General features: G+C 41.9%; 1 protein-coding gene across 1 annotated transcript; it reads right to left on the reverse strand.

Annotated features, from left to right (window-relative positions):
* Positions 1–3,260: 3,260 nt before the first annotated feature.
* TASL (TLR adaptor interacting with endolysosomal SLC15A4) lies at positions 3,261–12,079 on the reverse strand. Its single transcript, XM_075081943.1, has 2 exons — positions 11,939–12,079; positions 3,261–5,277 (listed from the first exon to the last, which is right to left on the reverse strand). Exon 2 carries the CDS (start codon positions 5,274–5,276, stop codon positions 4,401–4,403), a length of 876 nt encoding a protein of 291 aa, XP_074938044.1. The 5' UTR covers position 5,277; positions 11,939–12,079; the 3' UTR covers positions 3,261–4,400.
* Between the last annotated feature and the right edge of the window lie 5,783 nt (positions 12,080–17,862).

Here is a 17,862-nt window from a genome sequence, read left to right on the forward strand (position 1 = left end):
GCAATAGGAAGAAGCTGTACAACAGAGTGCTCCATCAAATCCAGGAGGTTGCAGCCTACTCCTGCCCTGCAGCAGCTGCCCTGAGGTGAAACCCCAGCAATACGCCCAGCTGGAGCCAACAGAGAACTTCATTTATTTCAGTTTTAGGTGCTTAACTTTTTGTCTTCATCCAAACACAGCAATCGGAGCATGAAATGCTCACTTTCATGTTCAGCACAAAGTCCAGCCTGTACTTTATATTCCTTTTCCTTCCCCTACCGCTTCTTGGTATGGACAAGAAATCAGAGCCAGCAAGGGATTAAACACACATGCAGGGGCTGAAGGTTGCAACAAATCTGACAACTTCCTTTTCCCTCTCTTTTCTACCCCTACCAAGGATTTTTCTCATCACACTGCACACCCAGCCTTCCTGGAGGCACACAGGTAGCGTTCATCTGCCACAGCGATGGGCTCAGACTCTTGGGGGCACAGTCACACTACATATAAACGATAAAACTCCCAGCCGCTATAATGTTATCAGCAATGAGTAATAGGTTCTGTAAAAAAGCCTAAGGAAGCTGCTAGAGTATGCTGAAGGTGGTTATAAACTATCCTTCTAAGATCAGTTTCTTGAGTTGGTTAAAATATCAACCAGTTACTGAAATATTGATTACAATTTTCTTTGCCTTCTTAAGTGATCTTAGTCTTACTATAATAGCCGTATTATTGTGAGGGCAGAACTGAAACTCTCCTCTCCAGCACACACTCCCCAGTCACCAGGACTCCGTCAGCATTTTCATAAGCTCCTGTCGAGAAAAGATGTGCCCCTGGCTAAAAATTAGTTATTTAACAGAGCTACTAAAAAATTGGGATCTCTTTCTTTAAACGTTTGACCCTGAGGCAGAAGAAGAGGGGAGGGAGGGAGAAGGGGAGAAGATAATAATCGCTTTAGGTAACACCCTGACTCATGCTAATAGCAGCCTAATTGTTATCCGGGTGCATTTGGCAGGAAACAGCCACACCTTGAGCAGCACCTGTGCAGAAGGAGATTAGTTTTAAATGGAGGAAGGACAGGGATATAAATGAACTTTCAGCTGAGCACAGTGGAAAGTAAGTTCTTTGTTTATATGGAAACTGCCTTAAAGCCAAGAGCTGGCTGGTACTGATCAGATGATGGGCTGTGGCTGGTATGTAAATCATGTGAGAAACAGGTACGCTACAGGGCTCAAAATGAAATGGGAATTTATGTTTAGGCAGGGGAAAGATAACATTCATATGTGGGGAAAGAAGTGGTTGATGTTGGCTTTATCCAAATAGATCAACTTCTGCGATAATTCTTTCAAAAAGTAAAATTCATGAATGTCAGCCTTACAAAGTAAGACCTCTACTTGAGAGTAGGTATGATTGTATTAAGTAATTTTCTTGGGAGAAAGCTGCATAAGAATGGAATGATTTATAGGTGATTGATCAATCAAATGTGAGAATCAAACATGCCCTCTACATACACTAGCTGTGCTTTCATAGAATCATAGAATGGTATAGATTAGAAGGGACCTTTAGAGGTCACCTAGTCCAACCCCCTGCAGTGAGCAGGGACATCTTCAACTAGATCAGGTTGCTCAGAGCCCCGTCCAGGCTGACCTTGAATGTTTCCAGGGATGGGGTATCTGCCACCTCTCTGGGCAACCTGTGCCAGTGTTTCACCATCCTCATGGTAAAAAAATTTTTTCCTTATATCCAGTCTAAATGTACCCTCCTCTAGTTTAAAACCATTACCCTGTGTCCTGTCACAACAGGTCCTGCTAAAAAGCCTGTCCCCATCTTTCTTATAGTCCCCTTTTAAATACTGAAAGGCTGCAGTAAGGTCTCCCCGCAGCCTTCTCTTCCCCAGGCTGAACAACCCCAGCTCTCTCAGCCTGCCCTCGTAGAAGAGGGGCTCCAGCCCTCGGATCATTTTTGTGGCCCTCCTCTGGACCCGCTCCAACAGGTCCATGTCTTTCCTATGCTGGGGACCCCAGAGCTGAACACAGCACTCCCGGTGGGGTCTCAGAAGGGTGGAGTAGAGGGGAAGAATCGCCTTCCTCGATCTGCTGGCCACTTTTGTACATTTAAGATTTGTTTTCTCCACTACCCTGTAGTGCATTGCGATAATAGCACTGTCCTCTGAATACTGAGCCCCCAGTTCTCATTTCAGCCCTCTGACACAGCAGCTAGGGAGTGGGCCCAGTAAACGAGAGGACGTTTCTACGTGGGTCTGGGCAGACCTCTCAGCCCGTTCTCCAGCTGCCGTGGCTGTTTCCTGTGGCTCTGCTGAGAAGGGAGGTTGTGGTGAGCAGATTCTGCCTGTGGGTCTCGGTCACAGCCCTACCAGCTGGGGGGAAAACCAAGAACTGGATTTCTGAGTAACAGATGATAAAATGCTGTTTTGTTCACGCAGCGCACGGTCTGTGGAAGGGGTAGAGTTGAGTGGGTAATCGATTACGTTCTCTGATGAAGGTGCCAGATCTTTCAGCGAGGGTATTGATTTATTCATTCAGCTCTGCAAGTTGCTTTCCACTAATCTTGTGCTACTAAAATTCAGTGATGTGAATGCCAATAGGAATGAAGAAAACTCCCATGTTTTGAAAAGCCTGATTCTGTATTTGTAGGACATAAAAATTACTCTATTTCGTCATTTTTGCTGTCCTCTGCAAGTCATTTTCATAGATTCTAGTGTATCTTTTTATTCTGGGAGAGTTTCAAGAGATTCAAGAGACCTACTGGTAATGGATTTTGCATGCAGAACACACGTGTCCCTATGCATTACCATGAATGTTATTTTCTCTTAAAAATAGCATTTTTTTTCCTCTTTGTAAATTGCACTTGATCACAGTCTGGAAATACTATATGCCAGAAATTATCTATCCTGAATTGCTGAATAATAGTATTTCAGTAGGCTGCTATGGCAACAGATGTACAGTCTCTGGATTCAGACATCAAAGGTTCTTATGGCAACAGTTTTTCGTATACCTCTTCGTTGCACAAGCAGGAAAATATACTGAGCTATCCCAGTAATCTCTGGAAAGACAGCAGCAGCAGAATAAACTGACATGTTTACTACTTTACATTTGTTTTTGAAAGATACATAAAAACATGCCTTACATTTAAAAAAAAAAAAAAAAGGAAAAAAAAAGAAAACCACAAAGGCCAAAACAACACCATGGAATCAATAACTTGAAAACGTTTAATGAATATTTATTATAAATTAGTATTTATATTAATCATATCCTTAGAATCTCAACCAATAATGGATTGTCATTGGCAATGTGTTATATGTTATACAGACTCAAAGTAGGTAACCATCCTTGCCCATACGGCAGCTATTTTTTTTCTTCTTCTTTATTAAGACTTAGTGAAATTTTACAAAAAAGGACTTTCCTATTAGAAATACATCAGGTTCAAATGACCTTGACCTACGAGACACAGCAATGATCCTAACAAAAGAAGGGGTTAGCCATGCTGCTGAGCAGTCCATTTCAGCTTTCCTGTCTGCATTAATCAAATGGGCTTTGGATTAGCCCTTATTTTTCAATGTGCAATTCTCTTAACAGAGGTGAATCCCTCTTCCTCTTCCCCCTTTATTATAGTCACTGTCCCTGCACGACCGTTCCACAGCTGCAGGTCTGCAGGCAGCTGGCAAAGGTGGTGATCACAAGTCGCCAGCACCCACTGTAAAAGTTCAGTGGGGTGCAACGCACACAGGTATGCACGCACACTCCTGCTGATGAAGTCTGTTTGGAAACAGTTTTTGCCTCACAAAAATGGATGGTAACTTTTGAACAGGAAGACACCAAGGATGTAATTAGGGTTAGTGTAGAAGAAACCATAAAATGTCTATCCCTTGATATCTTTAAGAACAAAAACTTCTGTGAGGGATGTCGTAAGTAAAGCCGTGTGGGGCACGGAGACGAACTAGATGATGTCCTGAATCCTGCGTTTCTGTGGCTCTGTGATGACTGTACTTGTGCTTGCATGGGTGTAAGCCTTGGCTTCACGCAGACCCAGGGGTAGGATGGTAGACTCCAGACAGAGGAAAGTTGAAATGAATTGTCAAGCACATGGGAAGAATGCAAGCACCTCAGCTCCTGGAAGACTGTCATATCCTCTTAGTCATTTTTCTACAAAACTTTTTTAATGGCTGAGGCTCACTAAAATAAGGCTTTGGGGAAAAAACTTCTTTAAAAAAAAAACAAAGTAATAAATCATCTGGTCCACGATAGGGGCTGTACAGTACCAATATTTTTACTTATTGAATATGTACTGGAAGGTTTAATTTAAGTGGTAGGTGGTAAATGCATTTTTATGAAGCAGAAAAATGTCCTAAGGAACTAAAACCTGACTTTGCAGAACATACCAGCTGTCTAACAGCAGTCATTCAAATACTACGCATTAGTGTGGCTATACTGGGAAATGTGCAGACTAGGTGTGCTAATTTCCGATGATATTTTTCCACTGGCTATTTGTAAGAAGCGGCTAATGACAATGTCTTTGGCCTTGGTGGTCTCCATATTCCTCTCCCGTGATATCTGCATGCTGATTTGATCTACGTTAGTCATGATAAGCTCCGAGGCCAGGATCTGAGTGGGGGATGCCCTGTTTGCTGTGCTATCCATGATGTACTGCTTATAGAGTTCCACCAGCTTCTGTTCAAGGTAGTCGTTCAGGGCTGAGTCGGAGAGAGGTTGCTGGTGGGGCACCAAGCTTGCCAGCCGCCAGCACGAGGAGTAGCCTTGGACTGGCTTGCGGCTGGTGTCACTGAGGGGTACCCTCACAGACTCCATGGGGGGAGGAATCTCTGAGGACTCCAAGAAGGGGCCTATGCCGCTGTCACAGGTAAAATCTGTCGTGACCGAGCTAATCGGCACCACATAGTCCCCAGCTATATGCAAATCATTGTAGTTCTTGCAAATGCTTTTGCAGGAAGATGGAACCAGGTAGGTGTCTTTTCTTGTCAGCCCTTCACAGACATGCGTAGCTGGAGACGGCTGCTCTTTGGGCGCTGGGTGCTGCGCAGACTGTAGGAGATTATCCTTCTGCCTTCTGCTGTGCCTGCTACCTCTAGAACAGACTGAGGAAATGCACTTGCCAGCAGATCTGTATCTCTGAAGGAGGTTTTTTCCTTGTGCGTCTTCCATAGAAGAATAATTAATGGACCTCATTTCATATACCACTTCCTCAGCTGAACTCTTCCTGTAGAGCTCAGGGTTCAGGTCTTCACAAAGGTAGGCAATTCCATAAAGGTAACCTTCTGACAGCATCCTTCACCAAAGGAAAGGAACCATCAGCAGACAGAAAAATGACAAGAAGAAACCATTAGTTCATTACAAAACCATTAAGTGGTGATTACGTTCACAAGTCTGTTACTAGCTGAGGAGAGATGTTTCCAATTTGGACATGACAAAGAGTGTCTCTTTCTAGAGGACTTGTGTCAATGAGTCAAGTGATCAGCTAGTCTCCCTGTTGTGCTGTTAGCTTAATCACATCCAAGTATATTCTGTACACCATAACGTACGGCATGTGGAATACATCCAACAAGTGCGGTAGGAAGAGAAGAACAAGAAGTGCTTTGTTGTGGTAATAGCTGCTCTAACAGCTTACAGTTCAATATGTATATTTTTGCCTTTGACTTCATTAAGAAGCCAAGGGGTTTCCCCCTTTTTCTCTTACACTTTGAAGCAATTTTTGTTGTATGTCATTTGTCAGCTGCCTCTGAACTATGTTGATATGAGATTCATATTGAGAGTGTCACCCCTTCTGTTCCATTCAAATCACTGTAGGTGTGGTTCCTTTCCATTTAAAAAAAAGATCTCAGATCATTAAATTAGCACTTAGCACTTCTCCATGCCAAGCAGGATGGAATTAATTGTCTCTAACTTGTAGACGTGAAGATGTCAATGGAAAAAGCAAGGCTTTTGGGAGGCATGATTCATCTGGCCTGTTTTGGACACCTAAATCAAAATGAGATGAATTGTGCCCTAGATTTGCTTATCACTCTCCGGTTACTATAAAAGGATTTAAACTGACTACCCTAGATGTAGAAATCTACAGTGTACTTTTGAAGAGACATATTTCAGTGCAATGCATAGGAAAGTGCACACTTCAGAAATACTCCAGCTCCTCCACTGTTGGATTAGTTGCATCACCAGCTCTGAAATCAGTTTCCATTGTGTTTCTACAAAGGCACGAACAGGTTCCAGCAGTCACTAACTCTTTCCGCTCTGTGAGCAGGCAGCTCAGTCTCAAAAGATGCATAGACATGTTAGCAATGAAATCAGGACTCGCTAGCAAGGACACACATGCGTCTGCACATCAGTAAATGTTCTGCCCAAGCTTTAGCAGCTCCACTGACATGTAATTGTTCTTAAGTCAACCTCTGTGTCTTTTTTTTAACAAATGTCAAGTAGATGATCAATGGGAAAGATGTCCTTGTGTGGTCCAGCGAAGAGAAAGAAAATCTTAAGTAAAAATAAATTAAAATAAAAATTGCCTTTTTCTTTCTATAGTAAAAAAATCTTGTATGATAGAGGAACAAATAACTTCTCTTTAACAGCGAGTACTTTTCTTCATTTACTGTTTAATCCAACTATATAATTTTAGTCCTTATGGATATTGTCTCTGCAGATACAAACATACACCCCATTTATCTGACGGTTTGCCTGTCTATTTCCAAACACCCACTGTGACGGAGCACCAGATCAGGAATATTTTTCCCCAAACTGTGAATGGGGAGATGGTATTTCTCTGGCACACGCTGTACTACCCCATGCTGCTGTCAACTGCTCGACTTATCTTTTCCAAGAGTGGAAGGACTCTCCTAGTAAAGTATTTCATGTCTCACAGTTGCTACTGCAAAATGCTGCACTAATAATAAGTGTTGGCAAAATCCTGTCTAATCATTGATATAGACTTTAGGCAGATGTTGGGAAGAAGACAGCTTGAGAAAAGACTTTCCTCGCGGGGGTGGAAAATCACTTTCACACTATGAAGGAGGAGGCTGGAGGGAAAATTACTTCCTTCAGAAGGAAATATTCATGGAAATTAAATGTGTCCAAACACTTGGTGACCCTGGATCCCCTCTGCTGCTGCAAGCTGTGAGATCTCCCACAGGCAGGTGACATTTAATGAAAAGTGATATATCCAACCTAAACCATTCTATGATTCTATTTACATGAGAGGGGAAAACCAAAAATGTTTGGGGCTTGGGATTCCCTGCAGTATGTTGCTGTTGTGTTGCTTTAGGTTTTAGCTGTGACTAAGGTACCACCAAATCTTAGCCAAATGCTAGAGCTACTCAGGTTATCAACTCCCCACACACACACTTCTGCTTCTTTCCGCCCCTTTGCAGTGCGAAGGCTGTTCCCTTCCCCCACTCACCCATGGCCAGATGGCTTTACTGCAAAGTCACCGCTAACTTTGGCTAGCATGAATCAGGAATTGTTACACACTTAGTCCTATGCTTATTTTTAATGTGGATTCTGAGAAATGAGTGGAAATATAACATATGGCCTGTTCACTGCTCAACCAACATACGCAGAGCCAGTTGTGTTCAGGTAGCATGTGACACTTCTGTCTTTCCTACTGCCCAGATGTATGTTGTTTCTGTCATAAGGTGATACATTAGGGAAATGAAACTGTTGGTTTCATTTCTTTGCACTGCATTCTGCAATACTTATTTTAAGCATTTTAGAGCACACTGTCTGAGACAGGAGTAGAAACAAAAGAACTGGCAAATGCAAAAGGATTAGGCTCCCATCACGCTCAGAGTTGTGTGTTTTGCTGAATGTGTGTTTTGCTGAATGAAGCTTACCCTCTGAAGTTGGCAAGGGCTGTTGCACTAATCTGACAGTATTCCCAGCTCTACAAAGAAATCTGATTGAAGTTTTGAAGGCAGTGTTGAGAGCCTGACTGCAAAAGAGAGGTGCATATATCTCTGGTCCTAGAACTTAACATAATATATACCCCTGTCATGTTGTTATTCCATCACTACCAGTGGCTGGTCATGCAATTGGGTCACCTTCAATTCTTGCATTTTACACCTGAGGAGGATGACAGTTGTCATTAATTCTACTTTCTCATGCCAGTTCTCTTAATCCCCTTCCCATACCACATATGCACATATACACCAGGCTTCAAAGTAAACAGGGATCTAACATCTTCAATATTTTGGGTTTCATGCTCCTTAAATTCAGACTTCACTTCCCTTTTCCTGAAAATAACTTTATGACTTTCATCATACAGGGAAAAACAGTCCCTTTTAGAATTCTGATCTGATGCATTTTGCATATGAGGTGAACAGAGATTTTTCCTTGCATGACTACTGTCCTGGCAATGGGACCTGACTACATTCTCTGTAAGCCTGGATCACAGTGGAGGCAGAGGGAGAAGAATGTCTAGTTTACACTGTCTTTGCTATCTGACATAGTCTTCATTACTGTCAGGATGATCTTAAAATCTCGTATGTCTTCCCTGGGGCTCAGTTCTTCCACAGAAGAAAAGCCTAAAGGCAGGATGAATGTTTCAAGCCACGTGGAGAACCCAGTGGTATTGCCAGTATTTTCTGAATGGCAGCAAATCTGCTGGGTTATAATGCTTGGAGATGGTGCCAATGTTTGCATACAGACCTCAGATTAGCGTCTGGGAGCAGGCAAACAGAATGGGAGTTCTTGGCTCAGGATAAGCAAAACGCTTAAGGAAAGCCTGAGAAGCGTACACAAAGAGATATGATAAATTGTGTCCTATATAAAAACCTGAGCAAGATGAAAAGTTGCTAGGGAGAACGGAAAGAACGTGTTGCCAGCTGGGATCACAGCTCAGTGAGGAAAGGCACATTCTTTTCCATTGCAAAAGGAGGGGATGGAAACTCTTAGAAGAGACAAGCTTGTTTTGAATATGTCTGTCTTTCAGACCCCTGAGCAAAGCTCTGAATGGCACTAAAGTTGTGCTGCTGGTAGTTGGTTTCAAGTTTTATCACAGGGTATACCTTACATTCTAGCTGACTTACTAGATGGGATCCCAGATGACAAAGTCTCCCTGTCTCAAGGGAACCCATATCCTGTGGATTCATCTCTTTTCCCCATTTTAAGATACCCTTTTCCAGGCTGTGGAAATACAGACAGATCCCTTCAGTGAGGTTTGGGATCTACCTCAGATTGCAGGATGTGCATGCAAGAGTTCACCTGGCAAGCAGGATAGGCTGGAGAACGAGCCTGCATATGTTGCGGTACCCATATCTCACCTTCCACTGGGGCTGGCGTGAAACAGCTCCCAGGAAACCTCAGTGCAGCCAACACAGGGAAATCAGGACAGTGAAGAAGGTACCATAATGAACTGTGCATATGGATGAGTATAGCCTTTCCTTAACAGATCTTTGGTATCTGAACGCCATTTAATAAGGGCTGTCTCCAGTGCTCAGGGCTGGCTTGGGTAAAGGTAATGGTGATGACACTAAACTGGTGAGGTGGACGCATCAGAAGGGAGAGCCATCTTACAGAGGGACTTGGACAGGCTGGAAGAGTGGGCCAGCAAGAACTGTATGAAGTTTAACAAAGACAAGTGCAAAGTCCTGCAGCTGGGACGACATAACCAAAGAGGCCAGTACAAGCCAGGATCTGATGTGGCTGGGGAGCAGCCTTGCTGAAAGGGACCTGGGGGTCCTGGTGGACAACAAGCTGAACATGGCTCAGCAGTGCACTGCTGCACCAGCGAAGGTGAATCGGGCCCTGGGCTGCATCCATAGGGTCACTACTAGCAGAGACAGAGATGTGATCATCCCACTCTACTCAGCGCTTGTCAGGCCACTCTTCAAGTGTCCTGTTCTGGTCCTCACAATTCAAGATGGGGACAGACTGGAGAGAGTCCAAAAGAGCGCCATGAGGATGATCAAAGAGCTGGAGAACCTGCCCTATGAGGAAAGCCGGAAGGAGTTAGGAGTCCTCCCTAGAGAAAAGAAGGCTGGGAGGGAGACCTCATCACAGTACTCCAGTACTTAAAGAGCAGCTACAAAGAGGACACAGGCTCTTTCTTCACTAGGAGCCACATGGAGAAGACAAGGGGCAATGGGTACAAGTTGCTTTGGGAGAGGTTTCATCTCAATCTAAGAAAGAAATTTTTTACAATAATAACAATCAATGACTGCAACAACCTCCACAAGGATGTGGTGGAATCTCCATCACTGGAGGTTTTCAAGATGCAATTGGACAGGATGCTAGACAATCTCATCTAGGCTCCCTTTCCCATGAAAAGCTGGACCAGTTCAAGAGATACAGGAAATCTAGGAGAACCTCTCCCACGGGGAAATATGGGCTGTCCTGGGGGGAACAAGTATAGTAGGTTTGAGAGGATAATAATACTTTATTTCAAGAGTATGAGGGAATCTCCTTGAAGGACAGGCTGAAGGAAGCGAGTGAGGAGAGACATCTTCCCCAGCAACACATTATACTTTATATGTCTATTGTACCATTAAATGTACTTGTTATACAAGTGTCCACCCATTTTTAATCATGCTAAATGGTTGGCAGTGAACTTCTGGAGCAGCTGGTTTCTTTCATTTAGAAAAAAATACATTCTTACTGTACACTTGAGTGCTGTTGTATCTTTAAGTGGTGTTTGTGGGGACAGGCTTCTATGAAAATACAATGAAAACAGTATGTGGGTGAATACATCTTCTTGAGCTCTCAAATAATTTCCCACCCAAGTCTGTTCTATCAGTTCAAGTTCCCCGAAACTTCATACAAAGCAAGCCTGGTTCATAATTTTCCACACTTTTCTTAATCATCTATACCCATACAAAGTTGGTTTAGGATACCATCAACTTGGCTTGATAGCATTTTACATCTCATATACACAGCTGCAAGCAACAACATGAAATGTGAAGCAGGAAAGGATCGGGCTCCACATTCATACGGATGACTTGACAACATGATACTTCTGCACTGTGCTTTTATGTCTTTCTGGGGTGGAAATCATTTCATGTCTCTGGATTTCTGCATCTATTTTAATGACTTGTTGGTTGTGGTCATGACTGAACTATACGGACTGCAGTACTTTGTATCTAAGCAGCTGAAGTAAGGGGGAAATAAATTTATATGCCTACTTATAGAAGAGAACACACCTTCTAGAAGTGAAAAGAATAAATGCTAAAGCAAGAAAGACAGAAAAGGCTGAAGGGGTTTCCCAGGAGGAGTGAGGGAAATGGTGCACTATCAAGCATTGAAGCGTTAGTCGCATCTGCTGTAGAGTGTAAAAAAGAGGAGGGAGCGTGCATGTTCTGTGTGTACACCCATGTCAAGCTGTGAATTAGCGGCAAACCAGGAAATTCACTGTGAATCAGGAAAATAGAACAATAAAGCTTCTTTGGTTATCCTTTTTAACATAAACTTGTTTTCAGAGAAGTCTCAGCTTTTTTTCTATGAACCTTTTTGTAATATGATGCTGATGTTTATCTATTATCTTGTAACTGTTTTTATTTCTGATCTACAAATAGAGTACTCCGATTTGAAGATGTTATTTAGACAGTATACTAACGTGCACAGAAAGATCAGCGAAAGTACCATAATTACAATAAAAGCAACACACCTGGTAAGACTGCCTTTAAAAGTATTCTGAAAAACATTTTAGCATGATTTTATGAAATACTTTAGAAATATCAGAGGAACAATCTTTTTTGCATTTTGAAGTTGCATTGTAATCATGATCAGTCACAGTTGTGATAATGGCACTTTTAAAATATTCTCATCACTTCTTTAGGCAGCAGAAACTGCATGTGGACAATGGCTGAGACATGCAGTCAAAACAGAAAAAGTACATCTTCATTTTACCAGCTACCAGCTGTGATCCCACACAAACAGAACTGAGCGACTTTGATAAGCAAGAGCAACATTTTCATACATTTATATAATGCATAGTATATTTTAGTTCTTACCTCCAAAGATAAAGCAGCTGACCTGGTACAGAAAATTTGTTGTCTTCCTCCTGTGAGTCTGTCCTACCCCAAAATGCAACGTTCTGTTTTTATTTCCTTTTTAAATACACTTCTAAGATGACAAGTGCTATATTTCTAAACCTCTATAGCACAGAAGTATAGAAAGAAAGTCCCTTAGGAGATGAGGGGGTTTTATAACTGACTGAACTGCAACATGCTGAACTTGCTTCCTCTTTTATGTCTAAATGAAACTTCCTTGTGAAACTGTGTGCTGTTAAAATAGATGATTGCAACAGACTCAGTCCAGGCAGACGGACTTCTCTTTATTAACTGTTATACAAAAAAAGCCTGGTGAATTGAACAGCTAGAACAATCTTAGAGAAACTGGCAACTTCTGCTGTATCCCATTTCAACCACTGTCTATCATTCTCCTTTTAATTGACAAAGCAAGACATCTAGACATGTCAAGACTGTCATGCCAAACAGGTAGGAAGAGAGAGATGCCAAAGCAGAAATGCATTTCATGGCAGGTCTACTTTGTTGTTTGCAGACCCTCATACATCTCAGCTTCCAGCAAACAGCAGAGCTCAGCTGGTTTGTCAGGTTTTGCCTGGCATCTGCAAAACCTGTCATGAGGAAAGTTAGACTCGAGGTGCACTCAGTACCCCAGCGCCTGCCATACCCAGGCAGGCAGCTTGTCTTAGCAGGGCAGCGTATGAAAATACCTTCGGCCACTGGGAGTTCACCTTCCAAGCTTGAGGTTTATGGACGGTGAACAAGGCTTTCAGATTGGTGTTGGAGTATTCCTTAAAGGACAGAGGACAAGTAGTATTTGAAAGATGTAAGCGGACTGTTTGAATTCATCCCAGTAGGATGTACAGAATTTGCTTAAAAAGGCACCATCAGGCATCCATACATCGCAATAATGTGAGAAATTTATTCTCATTCTCAGTGTATTTTAACTTCCTTATTGAGGACTTTTTTTTCTTTTTCTCAGAAGCCTCCAACTCTGCCAGCCAGAAAATATGCTGTAGTACAATGCTTCTATTAACATAATTTTGCTAAATATTTGCTGTTATATGATATATGATCAGTACAAGTATCCAAAGCCTTCTTAGTCATAGGCGTGGAAAAAGTAGTCAGTCTGGCCCTACCTCCACATCCCTAGCTAATTCATACAACACTTTAATCAAATAATGACTGTATCCAATCATATGCTATGCTAGGACCAACAGCATCTAAAAAGCATAAAAACTGGACAAAATTGGTAGTTTAATGCAAATCTCAACAGATATCTTTGCTATAAAATTCTCCCCGTGGAAACAAAGCTACTGTAGTAACAGACAGCACTTTTATGCTTAACATTAACATTAATATTAACATTACTGTATTTTTTTTCTCTGATCATTCGTCAGTACTATGGACCAACCTCAGGCCTTGTCAATTTATCCCAGTCCAACACTTTTTTGGTGTTTCCTTATCTGCTTGAAACAGTATTGAGGGAAGCAAGAAACAAATCACTAGGAAGTTTTACCTCTTTTGCAGATCCAGAGAGCTCTACATACACAGGAGCTCAATATTTCCAGTTAGATTGTTGGGAGATTATTTCCGTAGTATAAAAAAGCATTTCTGTAAAGGTCCTCAGAGAGTTTTCAAAATATATTTTAAATCATCTAAATCCATGTTAAAACAGCAAGATACAAACGGATAGATTTTTGAAAGTTAAAAAGTGCTTCCACAGCCAGAATAGCACACCTATCCAGAACCACAGAAAAAACAATCTACTTTCACAGAAATACCTAAATATGGATTTAAGACTTACCTTCAGGCACCTAGATTTGGGAAAAATAAGTGGCCATTTTTTTCCCCAGTCACGCACATGTAATGTTTTTAATGCTCTAGAGGAAGTCAAACACACTATTTCTGCACAGTAGCTACATGCACCTGTGGAAGGGAGATGCAGAGCTGTCATTTTTTGTCACATAAATTGCACATTAACATCCTGACAGTCTAGGCTTTGGGGACACTCGTTTATTCTAGTGACCTTCTCCACATTCACTCATGACCTTGGACGGGTTATCCTCAGCTAAGAAGCATTATCCTATATGAATTTTTACATTGTGACTTATCAACTGCTCTGAGTGTAGCACTCTGAGGGCCAGATTCAGAGCTGAATGAGTTGGGAGACTATACAACATAGCGGCACCTGACCCCTTTCACAAAGATCCCCACATGTGCTGTGCCTCCCACGCCCAGTGGAATAGGTGTGAGAGGAGAGGGAAAGCTTCAGCACCTTAGGGAGTCATTCAGTCAGTCTCTTCATCTGTAGAGGTAGCTCAGATTGTCTGAGCCATGGCAACTAATTTTTGTCAGTGCACTTTGCTACAGCAAGTCCAATGCATCAAGAATGTGTTATCCCCTCCCCCAAAGAAGAGAAGAAAAAGATTTCAAGTTGCACGGTTTCCTATTTCCTTCTCTGCCACATTCCTTCTACTCCCAGGGAGTTTCCTCTAGGAAGCCTTTTTAATTTTGACCCTAAGTACATCTATCTTAGCTTTCTATTTCTGTTTTAGTTTATTTTCAAAACAAATCTGCCTGTTGTATGCCCTCACTGTGCTTCAGTTTGCCTCTTGAAGGACATGGAGCAGATTCCTTTTGGATGAAACTCAGCAGGAGGACACACTAGGACGATACTTGAAATTTGCCATGGGCAAGTTTCCTCATGGGTTTTTATGGGACCACAGTGGAGCTAGTCCAAAATAGCCTCCACAGAACACGCATACCATGGAGGCAGGGTTTCAGCATCAGCTGTATCGCTGTCCACATCTGCTCTGAATGTGATGCATTACTGGCTGATGTAAGCAGAGCAGAAAAATGCTCTCAAGGGACTCATCTATAGAACAGTACTAGACAATTTATCATTTCTTCACTGAGTAACCCTTGCCCACTGATGCCATCCAACTAGTCTGTCTCAGTATGTTGTAACTGATAATGCCACACTGCCATAAACGGAAGAGAAGGCTGAAGTTCCTGCTGTACAGCTACAGGCTCTACCACAGAGATTCAGTATCAACAAATCTGGGCTTAGCCTGGGCTTGTTTTGTCAAACAGTGCAAAGGCAGCTGCCTGTCACTTGTAGGTGAAATATTCATATTCTAGAAATTATAAATTGGGAGCCTTTGAGAGGACAAATATTCCATAGCTTTTTGTTAAAATTAGTAGTAGGAATAAGTACAGAAAACAAATCAACTTTCCTGTACATATATTCAAGCCAGTATGTACACAGTAAGCTCTATGAGGTTATGAAACAATTTTAGCTCTATCCCACTTAGTATGTCTATACCATTAACTAGGAATTTTGAAATTCAAAAGGTTAAAGATAGCACTTTAAGATTATCACCTAGTTTCTAATTACTTTGTGCAATATGACAAAGGGGATATTTTTAATCCCTTTGGTCTTTGGACGGGAAGAGGCTATAGGAATGAGATAAGCACGTTATCCAGTACTTCATCATAAGGAACAATTATGAATCAAAATCAGTTATATTTCAAGCTTCCCAATATGCCACACTTGATTAGAGCCTGAAGCTCAGTTTCCAATGCATTAATTACACCAGGATAATAAATTATTTGAGTAAAACATCAGCCTTTAAACAGGGAAGAAACCTCCATTGTACACAGTTTTCTTTCCTCTTTCATCATTGCTGGTAGCAGAAAATAGATTAATATAATTTTCTAGGTAAAATGCGGGGATTCCCATCTTCCAAATGAGTGCCAGGCAAGTCTTGTTTTGAGGCTGAAGGGAGTCTCCTGGATTAATTACTCCAGCCTTCTGCCTGTCCATGGAAGAAAGGTGGTTGTGGCATCGTTCTCCTGTTGGTCACGCATTTCCGAGAAGGAAAAAAAGGGCATGGATGCACAGAGAGCCCTGCCGCTCTGGAAAAGGTGGGGGAGTTTTGGTGCCCACCTGTATTTTCTGTTTCCAGCTGCCCATGGCCAGTGACTGCCCATGCAGCACCGAGAAGTCTGGCTATGCTTGCGGCCCAGAGCCTTATCTCCAGGAACCCAAGTCAGGGAGCAAAGCACCTTCCACAAGGCTAAACTGATCAAATTTTGCACCCAGAGTTTTATACTTCAGAATGAAATACTCATTCCATCATACAAATGACCACTAAATCTTTTAGTTATCTACAAAGGCAAGGGCCATTAATTTCCTGATTTCTTGTTGCATTATAATATTCTTTTTGTACTTCAAGTGACAATGTAATAGGGAACATTTGCTTCCTTACATGCTCCTTCCAGTCAATAAAATATGCAATTTATTCTCACGTTAAATTTAATTTCTGTTTTGTGGTTCACATGAATATTTCAGTTATATCCAGTCATCTCTACAGGTTCAATCAATGTGAAAATCAAAAACAAAAAGGAAGGCCTTTGATATGAGAAAATTATAAGCAAGACCATTGCACCCACTGATAAAATCTCCAAGGCCAAAGGGCGTTTTCTATGAGAACAGACGGCAGTATTGGACACAGCATATGGAAACTGTTCTACATTACATTGCCAGCATTAGTCTTTTCTTGTAATGAATAGCCAGTTAATGAAGACTTCTCAGTTCATGTCCTTTTCTCCTCTCACTCATTTACATGAACTAGGAGACTGGTCCTGTCACAGTTGAAAGATCTTTCCCTTCAATCTCAACCTCTCTTCAGTCATAATCCTTTATTTACCTTTAGTGGTCAAACTGCTCTGCCCATATTTTTTTAATGAAGGTCGTAAAGAATGCTGCACCAATGTAGTCTGAATAAAGTACCTTACCGTACAAGTGATCCCCTTGATGGCAGGGAGTATATTGTGGTTTCTGTGCATAACCACATATGGGCACATAAGCATATAAGCACTGTTATTCATCCTGCAGTGCATGAATCACAAGTGGCCTGTAAAGCATCAGGAGGCAGTGTGCTGGGCGGGCTGCCCTCTTTCCACTGTCAATGTCAGGCCAAAAGCCAAAAACTTTTCTTTTTTTCTGGATTTTTTTTTTTTTTAAACTAGTAGCATGATAACTTGGAACTTGATGGTTTTAAACAAATAAACAAAAACATCTAAATGTCCCCTACTTTTTAACACCCCTCTAGCCTCAAATAATAAAAGGATAGAAGGTGGTCCCATATTGTGACTGTTCAATATATAAACGGGTCTTATAAGAAAGATAGGGACCGGCTTTTTAGCCAGGCCTGTAGTGATGTGACAGCAGGTACTGGTTTTAAACTAAAAGGAGGTGGATTCAGACTAGATATAAGGAAGAAATGTTTTACAGTAAGGGTGGGGAAACACTGGCACAGGTTGCCCAGAGAGGTGGCAGATGCCCCATCCCTGGAAACATTCAAGGTCAGGTAGGACGGGGCTCCGAGCAACCTGATCTAGCTGAAGACGTCCCTGCTCACTGCAGGGGGGTTGGAATAGATGTCCTCTAAAGGTCCCTTCCAACCCAAACCATTCTGTGATTCTATGATTCTATTCTATGATTCTATGTACAGATACAGAGATCTATACTTACTGAAATACTGATACACACTGTAGATACTGCATACAGCTTTCTCTCTGCTGCTGACTGAAATACCTCAGGATATGATGCATTTCAGTCAGCAGCATGAGGAGCTTGAAACTGCAGTATGCTGGGTAGCGTGCAAACAGCAACTAGTCTTTAAGCAACTAAGTGTATTCTTCCCCATCTTACCAGCTAGCTCAGATAAAGGGTTTATCAGCACCTATAACCCTGCTGATGTTTCCACCTTCTACATCTTTTTAGGGAGTCTTCTGGGGTCATCTTTAAGCTTTCCAGTATGCAAAGACACCAGTTCTGCTCTTTTCATAGAATTTGTGTTGTAGTAGGCCTTGTCCATTTACTTTCAAAGAGGAAATTT

This window comes from Phalacrocorax aristotelis, chromosome 1 (assembly GCF_949628215.1).
Source record: "Phalacrocorax aristotelis chromosome 1, bGulAri2.1, whole genome shotgun sequence".
In the NCBI taxonomy this organism is placed as follows: domain Eukaryota; kingdom Metazoa; phylum Chordata; class Aves; order Suliformes; family Phalacrocoracidae; genus Phalacrocorax; species Phalacrocorax aristotelis.

What these genes read in the sequence shown, in the direction of transcription:
- TASL (XM_075081943.1), bottom strand. Translation starts at nt 5,276, where the DNA reads ATGCTGTCAGAAGGTTACCTTTATGGAATTGCCTACCTTTGTGAAGAC.